Raw genomic sequence first — 12,318 nt, forward strand, 5'->3', positions numbered from 1 at the left:
GGCATAATATTTAGTCAGGGATTGAAGAGACACAGTGGTACAAAGCCATCTCTGTAGATCATGCTAATACAATGTAGCAGGTTAAAATGGGTCTCATCTCCGCTGATGGAAAACGTATACTGTGACCTGGCAAAAAGGAAATGAGGATTTTGCTTTGTGGGTGTGTGTTTTTATATTTGGATTTCACTCTTGTGTTTCCCTCCTCCCCCCATCTTAGGATTTTTGGGGGACTTATTTTAGATATCAAAAGAAAAGCTCCATACTTCTGGAGTGACTTCAGAGATGCTTTCAGCCTGCAGTGCTTAGCATCTTTTCTATTTCTCTACTGCGCGTGTATGTCTCCAGTCATCACGTTTGGAGGACTGCTGGGAGAAGCAACGGAAGGTCGTATAGTATGTATTATGCTTTCCCTGGAATTTTAAAACCTAATCAGTTTTTAGGAATGATAGTTAGATAAGTCAACATTTAGTTTTGGATTCCTTTATAACTGGTAATCTGGAAGTGGAATGTCTCAGAACTGTTAATTCTTAGTCTTACACAAGGTTCTGCTCTCATCCCTGACCCCGCCCCAACCCCAGTCCTTGCCTGGCTTTGGCTCCCATTCTCACAAGGAGAGAGAGATGGACATGAGGAATCCATTTCCCACTTACACAGCCCACGCTTCTGTCCTGACACTGACCGCGAATACATGTAAACTTTTAATAGTCTAAAGAAAAGCAAGATGAGGAATGTGAAGAGAACACATCCCCATTCAGTACCATTCATATTCTCCTGACTGCTTGTCCCTTTTCTTATTCCCTTACTCCACATCCTGCCCAAGGTCACTAGGTTTTTCATAGCAAATGAAAAAGAGTATCCTCATGTATTTTAAACATGTACTTCCTAGGTATAATGGTTGCCTGTGTAGCTTAGGTAATGGAATTATTTATATCTCTACACAGAGTGCAATCGAATCTCTCTTTGGAGCATCTATGACTGGGATAGCCTATTCGCTCTTTGGTGGACAGCCTCTTACCATATTGGGCAGTACAGGACCAGTTTTGGTGTTTGAAAAGATTTTGTTTAAATTTTGCAAGTGAGTGTTAAATACTTTTGGCCCTTCCTCCCTTTCTCCACCGTATTTATACTTCTCCCAACATCATGTCTGGGGTCTGCTGGGAGAGGTGGACGTAATGGATTTGATTCAGTTTGCCATTTTTGTCTCTCCATGGAAATAAAGGAAAAGTAAAATGTGTGTGCGATTTGCTATGTAAAATTTATAAAAAATGATATTCTGTTCTAAGCACGAGAAACCTCTTTTAGTTTTGTCCTCTTAGATGTCCCCTTTCGACAAACGTTTTGAGTTTAGAAAATCATGGGATGTGAAGGTTATTTGCTTTCACTTCCTGAATTAGACTTATTCCCATCTATTTAAAATGGTGGCGAGCTGTTAAATGACCTTATTTCCACTGTTCTTTCCTCCTCCTAGAGAATATGGGCTGTCGTACCTGTCTTTAAGAGCTAGTATTGGACTTTGGACGGCAACCCTTTGTATCATACTTGTGGCGACCGATGCAAGCTCCCTCGTCTGCTACATCACCCGGTTCACTGAAGAAGCTTTCGCCTCTCTTATTTGCATCATCTTCATCTATGAGGCCCTAGAGAAGTTGTTTGAACTCAGTGAAGCATATCCAATCAACATGCATAATGATTTGGAACTGCTGACCCAATACTCGTAAGTAACGTTTCCCCTAGTGGCCATGGGGCTTGTCTTTTTACAAATTGCTATTGTTTAAAAAAAAAAAATAGGATGAACTTCCATTGCAGATCAAGTGTCTTACATTGATTCAGGATCTAAATCCCTGATCAGACTCTCAGGGGGGAATAGGATTTTAAAAGCCACCTCATCAGCTACTCATCTGATACTTGAGTTCTCATTATACAAACAAAAGTAAAACTCACCGAATTGAAATGTGATTTTGCTTTTTAGAATGCACAATATTAATGGTGGAGGTGCTCAGGCTTTGCCAGTTGAAGGTGATGTTAACAGTTCAGGATTAAAGATGGGACTGTACCTATTGTACTTTCCAGTTTTAGTATGCCAGCAGTTTGGAATTTCTCTACTACTGTGTTTGTGGAGTACACAAACATTACATTATTCCTTTCTTTGATTTAATTTTAGGATTTTTTTTTGTTGCATTTGTATGTACATTTTTGTACGGCAAATATTTGAACCGATATGTTCTTTACAAGGCCGTTTTAACCTCTCCATGAATCACCAATGGTCTTCTTATAAACTGCTTAGATATGGCCCCAAATCCTTTGAAGATTTATTATCTTTATTTACCATTGACATACATCAGAATTGTTGAAATTAGGCCAAAATAGTATCATGTTCTGATTTTGTTAAGAATGATGTAATGATACAGTGTTCAAAATAGAATGATTTTTAGTACTTCAAAGTTTTCCTGGTCTTTCTACCTCTGTCTCAGATAAGAAAAATTAGAGTGGAAATGTAAAGTAACTTTCCCAATAAAAGCAAATAGCAAGGTTGTTGTGAACAGGATCCAGAAGCAGATGAAGGAGGTGTCAGGGACACTCAGGAAGCAGGCAAATGGGAAGAATAGCTTGATCAGAATGAAGGATAACATGGATACGTGCCCTTTTGTTTCTCTTTAGAGAACAGTGTCACCCAATTTGGATCTCCTTGCTGGGATGTATGTTCTCTGTTTGAATCTTCAAACCTATTACATGCCAGGCACTATGCTAGGTACTAGGGATGTATAATTATCTCTGCCTGGATTTTCACACTTATTACATGCCAAGTGCTATGCTATAGACATGAATAATACATCCTGTCCTCAGTGAACTTCCAGTTTAATAGGGGATACAGACAAACAGGCAACACAATGAAAGAAGTACTGTGTTAAGAGATTGGTGCAGAATGCAATGGTACCACATTAGAAGAATACCCAACCCAGATTTGGGGTTCATGGAAGACTTCTTGGAGGAAGTAACATAGAAGACCAGAACATCAGAAGACCTGAACCTGGGTGGCTCAGTCAGTTAAGGGTCCAACTCTTGATCTCAGCTCAAGTCTGGATCTCAGAGTCATGAGCTTAAGCCCCACATTGGGATCCATGCTGGATGTGGAGCCTACTTAGAAAAAAAAAAAAAAAAAAAAAAAAAAAAAAAAAAAAAAAAAAAAGAAGACGACGAAGAAGAAGACCAAAATACCAGTAGGAGTTAGGAAGGTGCTGAGGAAGGGGGCAGGAGAGTAGTCCAGATGGAAGGAATGGTGCAGGTCTGGACGTAAGAAATGCAAGGATGCTTTGAAATATTTGTTGAAAGTCAAATAGATAGTGGTAAAACAAGAAGCTGGATCCAGGTTTTATGGTTTTGATGTAATTTTCAAATTACATCAGCACACTGATGAATACAAATAAGCTCTCCTAAAGACAAAATATAGCCCAAGTAAAACAGGTAAAAGCAGAACTATTCCATGTGCAGTGGTGGGGAGGCGCCAGCTGTCCACCCACCCTTCCATTTGTTCCTGAACCTTCAGTGGCAGCATCAAAGTACCTCAGACTGAGGAATACCATTGAAAATCTCCAGGTGTAAAAAGGGAAAAGATCAGAGAAGCAAAGACTGTGCCCTGGATAATGGTCATAGCTTGAAGATAGAAGAATGGGAGCATGCAAGCAATAGGTAAAAAGTAAGAAGAATCAGAAAAAGAAACAAAAAACAAACAAACATGGATGGTGTCAGGTTGTAAAAGGCATGAGACAAAGCTGGGTCAAGAAGTCTTTAGAGGACAGTGGTGTAGAGATCAAACAGGATGAGGGAGAGAGATCATTGTTAACGTAAGAAACAGCACTGGGTGGGGAGGGGGCAGGACTACAAGCTAGTTTGCAAAAAATGAAGATGAGAGTAGGCGGTAAAGAAAGGGAGAAAGTATGCAGAGGCCGATTTGGTCAAAGAAAGTGAAAAACAGTGCCTGCTGGAGAGGGCAGCGAGATCCTGAGAATGGTAATTTGTGACAGAAAAGAGCTATGTGTGTTTGAAAATGAAGACAGAGAGGCAGAGGAAAGAGAGAGATTAGAGATTATGGTAAGGGAGTGGGTAAACATGGGATTTCAACCTCCCCAAAAGTGATGAGATCAAGACAAATTGTGGGGTTCAGTAAGACAAATGCTCAGAGGATAATTTGAAAGCAAAAATAGCTTTGTTTGCCCATGATTCCTGCTTTTCATGGCAATCAGGAGGAGAGTTGCATGGGTCCTGACTTTCTTAATGTTTCCATCTCCGCTTTTCTAAAAAAGGATCCCCATGAGTTTAGGTTCAAGTGATGCTTTATGACAGTGTACACATCTAAAACCTAATTATGTGAAGGCTGAGCAGAAATGTGTGCTAATCACTGTTTTCCATTGCCCATGTGCCCTTCTCGGCCGTAATAAGGAAGGCAGCAGAGATGGAAAGATGGGTTCATCCTGCTGGGTGGTGAGGTGAAATGGTTGGAGACTGGTAGTCTCCCTGGGAAATGTGCCGACCAGACATCTTTACTGAACCATCTTCACTTTGATGTTCACGCCATGATTCCCTGGCTCTCAGTACCACTCACAGTGTGTGCATGAATCTGATCAGGTATTGCTATTACCTGGTCTTGGAGAAGCAAAACAAATATTTCGCCATGTGTATGATGAATATATTTATTAGTGTACTTTCGGTCATGTGCATTTAAAAAAGGTAAAGAAAAGTATTGCTAACAATAATGGCTAATGCACAGTGTAATATCATGCTTGTGCCCAAAGCATTTTCTGTTTCGTGAGCTCTATATGATACTTGTGGTTTTCTTGTTCTTGCCACCATGACCTTTTCACACTAATCAGTCTGTAAGTGTCATCATGCTCATGGTCACCTAAAATTTTCTCCTGATGTTTGCCGGCCTCATGCTTTCACAGTTTTTATAAGAAAAATTCTTCAAAAAATGTCATATCTAGGATGCAGCATATCTGAGATTGCAATCTTTGCAAAATTAATATGCCCGTGCTTTCACATAGTTGGTTTAGGTGTAAGATATTGAAAAAAGGCATCATATTTAGGGTGTGCGTTTCAGATATTCTTTATACTTGGGCCTCCTGTATTCAGATTTTCCTAAACCCATAATTTTACCAATGAAATAACAAAATGTCTTTGATTTTTTAAAGACTTTCCTAGTTCCTTTGGCATCCTAACCTTATAATGTGGTAATATGTAGACCTTGTATTTGAAGCTATAAGTTTCTTTTCATTGTGCCAAGAGCAAGTGTCAAGATAATCAATTTAGTTTCAAGAATATATACATTATACCAGATGATCAAGCTGAATATGTCAAGTTAGCAATAAGTAATGAGTTTGTGGGAATAACTTTTTCTAGGTTGCTTTGATTTTAAGAAACAGCAAAAATAGAATAAAGCATTCTGCTATGTAAGATGAAATATTCCTTCAACATATAGTAATAATCTAAAGCTTTCAAAGATGGCTAGCTAAAGAAAGATTGGGGTGATATGAATTCTTTGCGGTTGGTTGGGTCAAAGCAGAGACCAGGGTCTGTTACTTTAGTTTTCAATATACTAGCAGACTAGAGTTAAATAATATCAACAATTACCAAGCCATTTGGAGGACTGATTTTACTATTAGGTTCTTGAAAGGTTTTTTTTTTTTGTTTGTTTGTTTGGTTTTGTTTCGTTTTTTGTTTTTTCCTATCTTTGTTGTTTTTATCCAACTCTCAGCCCTCCACATAACCCAGGGCTGTTCTGGATAAATGTTATTTATTGACCGACCTTATACTCATAGAAGGGTATTATTTTTCTCATCTCCTCAACTAGAGTTGAGCCTCTTTTAAGATAGAAAACATGTAATAATTGTATCCCTCCAGTCTCAGCATAATACTGTAACTATAGTAAGTGATACTTAATACATATTGATTAACTGAATGTGTTGTAAAATAATTGATGTCACCTGGCCAAGCTTGTTTGGCAAGTAAAGACAAGTGTACTCTTTTACAGTATCTTTAACCTGACTCTTAAAAATTTCAACAGGAAGTTTTGAATAAACTTGAGATGTTACGAGAGTCTTAATGTACTTAAATATGTACAAATCTGGATCCATAAAACTAGTTCTGACTGAAGATTTAGACAGGGTGCCAATATGGTGTAGAAGTCATCTGGAAGAATGAGAGGCAGGATTGCAAACTATAGCAGAGATTCAAAAGTTGCTCTGAGATTCAGGGGAAAAGAAGATGAAAGGGTAGTTCTCATAGCTCAATGACCTTATAGTACTCACTCATCAAAAAATAAAGAATAAAACTCAGATTTAGAGAAACCCCTGTGTTTCAACTTTTTAAATCAGATTTTTACTACATATACACTTGAAAAATTTATCCAGATTTCTTGCAAAATAAATTTGTAATTATATTCTATGTATTTATTTGTGTAATGTACGTGTAGCTCCACCAGGTTAATCTCTGTAATGCTACGTCCATGACTATTAGACACCCCTTTGAGCCCATTGTCCTAGCAAAGTGCTTGGCACGTGCATAAAATGAGCATGTTCATATTTTTACATTTCTGGAAATGCCCCTTACAACTCACATTAAGCAAGTAGATTATCTGCCATTTTAGAATCTAATAAATATAATAGTAGGCACTCAATAAATGATTATTCAATAAATACACTTCTGGCAACCCATCTCATTCTTGATTTTTAATCCAAACCCTTGATATCTTTGCTTTCCCTTTTGCTCTGAATTAAATTCTTATTTCAATGATAAAGTCTTATCTCCACTAGCAATAATATCCAATATAACTTTATTATTTGCCTGTTTTATCCTCATTGTTCCTAATGGATTATGAGCCTATGTGTACAAGATTAGAATCTCTTCGTCTTTCTACCTCTAGAGGCCAAGGGGGTTGGTAGATATGAGTAAACCTTTCTTAACTGTCTTGCAATAATGTTACTTCTCAGATGCACCTTTAGCTACTATTTTCCTTCTCTGTAACTATAGATTTACAGACATTATATAGAATTATCTTTCATGCTTTGTTGTTAAATAACTATGAAAGGGCAGAAATTTACATAAGCATCCAAGATTAGAGGGAGAGTGATAAGCAAAAATTGGTGGTTTCTTCTCTAAGATGCATTGCATGGCCACAATTCATCATTTCACTTTGTTGAGATATGATGACCATTCTCAGGTTTACAGTCTTTGAAGTACTGACCTCATTTCTCTTCACTTCCTGAACTGACCTAGATTTAAGGGTATATTCTGAAATATTTAAAGTGGAATATAATGATGTTTCAATTTATATTAAAATATCTCAGCACAGACACTGTGGTAATATGTGTATGTAGGTTAACTTATAGCCATAGGTAGCTGGTATTTCAGTCAGGAGTCCAAACTCCAGGAGTAGTCAGCTAACATTAAAGCAGAGAGGCTAAATACCAGAAAAGGTTATCACAAGCCTGTGAGTCACATTTCAGTCAACACTAAGGCTTTGCTGAATATCGGAAATAGATTTTCATTGGTGAAAGTACTGACTTGTTAATCAGTGTAAGGAACTGTACTGGTAAGATTAAAAGTAATCATTTTGAACTAAATTAAAATGAAAACAGCTTATAAAAATTTGTGGGATGCAATAAAAGCAGTGCTTAGATGGAGATTTATAGCATTGAATGCATAGGTTAAAAAAGAAATTAAGCTTCAACCTTAGAAAACTAGAAAAAGAAAAGCAAATTAATTTAAAAATTAGCAGAAGAAAAGAAATAATAAAAAAGCAGAAAGCAATGAAATTAAAAATGGGAAATCACACTGGGTGTTGTAAGGAAACCAATTTGACAATAAATTTCATATTAAAAAAATAAAATAAACATTAAAAATTTTTTTAAAAAAGGGAAATCAACAGAGAAAAAAAATCAGAGGACCAAAGTCTTGTTCTTTGAAAAGATCAATAAAATTGATAAGCCTCTCATCAGGGTAACTAAGAAAAAAAAAAAGAGTATACAAATTGCTAATATCAGAAATGAAAACAGGGACATCACTGAAGATGCCATGGGAACTAAAAAGAATATAAAGTAATACTATGAACATCTGTATGCCCACAAATTTGATAATCTACATAAAATGGACCAATTCCTTGAAAGAGAAAATCTGCCAAAACTCACACAAGAAATAGATAATCTAAATAGGCCTGTATCTATTAAGGAAATTGAATCAATAATTAATAACCTTCCAAAAAAGAAAGCACCAGGCTCATTGAATTCTACCAAACATTTAAAGAAACTATTATACCAACTTTCTACAATCTCTTTCAGAGGATAGAAACCATGAGAATATTCCCTAACTCATTCTATAAGGCTAGCTTACCCTAATATCAACACCAGACAAAGATATAAGAAAAGGAAACTACAGACCAATAGCTCTTATGATCAAATATGCAAAAATCCTCAATAAAATACTAGCAAATCAACTCCAACAATGTTTAAAAAATTACACACCACAACCAAGTGGGATTTATTTCAAGTATGCAAGGCTGGTTCAACATTCCAAAATCAATTAATACAAGGCATTCCATCAATAGGCTAAAGATGATAAATTACATGATCGTATCAATAAAAGCACTAAAAGCATTTGACAAAATCCAACACCCATTCATGATAAAACTCTCAGTAAATTAGGAATAGAGGGGAACTTCTTCAACATGATAAATAATACAGAAAAACCTTAAGGTAACATACTTCATGGTGAGAAACTAGGAAGTTTTCCCCCTGAGATCAGGAATATGTTAAGAATGTCCCTCTCACCACTCCTTTTCAACATCATACTGGAAGTTCTGGCAAAAGTAATAAGACAAGACAAGAAAATGAAAGGTATACAGATTGAAAAGAAAGAAAGAAAGCTGTCTTTGTTTATAAATGACATGATTGTTTATATAGAAAATCTGGAAGAATCGACAAAACACTCCTAGAGGCAATAAGTGATTATAGCAAGGCTTCAGAACACAAGGTTGATGTACAAAAGTCAATCACTTTCCTATATACTAGCAAGGAACAAATGGAATTTAAAATTAAAAACACAATACCATTTACATTAGCACTCCAAAAAAAATAGTTAGATATAAATCTAACACAATTTGTACAACATTTATATGAGGAAAACAACAAAACTCTGATGAAACAAATAAAAGAAAAACTAAATAAATGGAGAGATAGTACATGATCATTGACAGGAAAACTCAATATTGTCAAGGTGTCATTTCTTCCCAATTTGATCTATAGATGCAACACAATCCCAAGTAGAACCCCAGAAAGTTATTCTATGGACATCAACAAACTGATTCTAGAGTTTATATGGAAAGGCAAAAGACTCAGAATAGCCAACACAGTAATGAAGGGGAACAAAGTTGGAGGATATGGCACTACCTGACTTCAACACTTACTATAAAGCTAAGTAATCCAGACAGTTGTGAGGTATTGACAAAAGAATGGACAAATAGACCAATGGAACAGAATAGAGAGCCCAGAAATATACCCCCATAAATATAGTCAACTAATCTTTGACAAAGAAGCAAAAACAAATACAATGGAGCAAAGCTAGTCTTTCAACTAATGGTGCTGGAACAGCTAAAAATCCACATGCAAAAAAAAAAAAAAAAAGATGAATCTAGACACAGACTGTATACTCTTCACAAAAATTAACTCAAAATGGATCATATCCCTAAATGTAAAATGCAAAATTATAAAAATCGTAGAATATAATGTAGGAGAAAATCTAGATGGCCTTGGGTTTAGCTATGACTAAAGCTATGACTCTTCACATACAACACCAAAAGTATGATTCATGAAAGAAAAAATTAAAGATGGACCTTATTAAAATTAAAATTTTCTGCTTGGCGAAAGATAATGTCAAGAGATTGAAAAGACAAGCCACAGACTGGGAGAATATATTTGCAAAAGACATGTCTAGTAAAGAACTGTTATCTAAAACCTACAAAGAACTTGTAAAACTTAACATTAATAAAACAGGATTTTTAGGACAGTAAAACTACTCTGTATGATACCATAATGGTGGATACATCTTATTGTAAATGTCTCCAATCCCATGGAATGTCTAACACCAAGAGTGAATCCTAACGTGAACTGTGGACTTTCAATCATAATGGTATGTTAATTTGGTTAATCAATTACAGCAAATGTTCCACTATGGTTGATAACGGGGGAAGTGATAAATGCATTCAGGTAGGGGGTATATGGTATACATATCTTCTGCTCAATATTGCTGTGAACCTAATACTCTAAAAATAAAGTCTTTTTAAAAGTTAAATCTGTCAAGTGAATCATATAGCCTCAACTCCTGGAGATGGCACATGAGGCTTAATTCCTAACTGATTCACTGTCCAGCCATTTTTGGTACCTGATGACAGGCTAAAACAGTACCAGTATCCTGCTTATGGAATATTTCACCTGCTGGGCACATTGCCATGAATTCTTTATGAGATGAGTATAATGCCAGTGTTGGCACTTTGTATGTGATTTGATAATTTTACTCAGGGTATCTGCCATTCCTTTTGGGATGGAAAATTATTCTTGTTCATGTAAAAGGTTGCTACGTTATTTATTCATTCATGTCACTTTTGCTGGATATTTTAAGTGTAACTGCTATGTTCTTTATAGTATTAGTCACGCTGAATGAATGCTTAGAGACATTGCTAATAACTTGTTTGGGAGGAAGAAACACTTCCCTTTAACTATTGAAATTAATATGCTAATTGCTCTGAACACTATTCCTTACTAGATATTTATAAAACTAACCAAATTCAGTTAGCTTAGCCTATTTTTTTATAAATGAATTCCTTGATGATATAAGGTGTTCAGCTTATGCACTTCACATTTATTTTTTAACAAATGGGAAAACGTCAAGTGAAGAAGTATGTATATACAACTCTGGAAAGGAAGGCATTCACTTCGTAAAAACATTCTATGGTTACAGTTCTCAGTAGCAGGCAGAACGGTATACCACCCCAAAACCTATCTTTATAAACAATCTCTTGGCAAGCCTGTTTGCATAGTATGTGAAGGGTAGCAAACTATGTTGTGTAGTGAACACTCATTGCTAGTCTCTGTGAGGTTGTGTCCAGGCCAGTTCTGTTGCTTCCATTTACTCCAATGTTGCTCATGTCTTCATTACATAGGTACCTGGTCTGTTAGAACTTGCTCTAAAGATGATTTGTAGGAGTCCAGTTTTATTTATTCTAAGTTTTTAAAGTGTTGATATCTAAAAGAATAAAGCACCCAACACATAATTTTTTTTAATTCTAAAATCAAGTTGTTGGAGGATAAGGAAGATGGTCCTACTCACTCTGAAATCATATTACTGGATGTTATGGGCTGAATTGTGTTTCCTCAAAATTTGTATGTGGAAGCCAGGAACTCAGAATGTGGCTACATTTGGAGACAGGGCTTTTAAAAAGAAGTGATGTACGGGGTGCCTAGGTGGCTCGGCACTTAAGGATCCAACTTCTGCTCAGGTCATGATCTCACGGTTTGTGGGTTTGAGCCCCGCCTCGGGCTCGGGGCTGACAGCTCAGAGCCTGGAGCCTGCTTCACATTCTGTCACCCTCTCTTTCTCTGTCACCAGCACCCCCCACCCCCACCCCGGCTTGCATTCTGTCTCTGTCTCTCAAAAATGAATAAACATTAAAAAAAATTTTTTAAAGTGATTTAGGTTAAGTGAGGTCATATGGGTGAGTCCTAATGAAATTTGACTGGTGTCCTTATAAGAGAAAAATTTGGACACATGGAGACACTGGGATGTACTTACACAGCAAAAAGATCCTGCGAAGACACAGCAAGAGGGCAGCCATCTGCACAAAGAGAGAGGCCTCAGAGGAAACCAACCCTGCTGGCATTGGATCTTGGACTCCCAGCCTCCAGAACTGTGAGAGAATAACTTTCTGATGTTTAAGCCCCCCAGTCTGTGGTATTTTCGTACGGCAGCTCTAGCAAACTAACATACTGGGTAGATGCTTATAGTTTAGTCCTATTTGTGTTAGGAGTTGTTAGAGGAAGCTCTCTCAAGTCTCTCCTCCTGCCAATGGCATCCCCGTCCTTTCAACTGTGTAGACTAAAAAAAAAAAAAAAAAAAAGTGCTTTATTCTTGACTCTCCTTCTCACACACCTAGATTTCTCAGCAAATCAAATGGCTTTGTATAGAATCTGAACACCCTTTACCACTTTCTCTACCTCCATAATCTCTTGTGTAAATTATTACAGTTGTCCTCCAACTAGTGCTCCTGATTTTACA

The 12,318-nt window shown here is 36.7% G+C and overlaps 1 protein-coding gene across 2 annotated transcripts in view; it reads left to right on the forward strand.

Moving 5' to 3' along the window:
• Window positions 1-12,318, forward strand: part of SLC4A10 (solute carrier family 4 member 10) — a 188,251-nt gene that overhangs the window by 112,098 nt on the left and 63,835 nt on the right. For both annotated transcript variants that reach the window (XM_042997242.1, XM_042997241.1), the window contains exons 11-13: window positions 218-392; window positions 942-1,075; window positions 1,469-1,714. In XM_042997242.1, coding sequence (XP_042853176.1) covers window positions 218-392; window positions 942-1,075; window positions 1,469-1,714 — 555 coding nt within the window. The remainder of the gene's footprint in view (window positions 1-217; window positions 393-941; window positions 1,076-1,468; window positions 1,715-12,318) is intronic.

Source organism: Panthera tigris, chromosome C1 (assembly GCF_018350195.1).
Source record: "Panthera tigris isolate Pti1 chromosome C1, P.tigris_Pti1_mat1.1, whole genome shotgun sequence".
Taxonomy (NCBI): domain Eukaryota; kingdom Metazoa; phylum Chordata; class Mammalia; order Carnivora; family Felidae; genus Panthera; species Panthera tigris.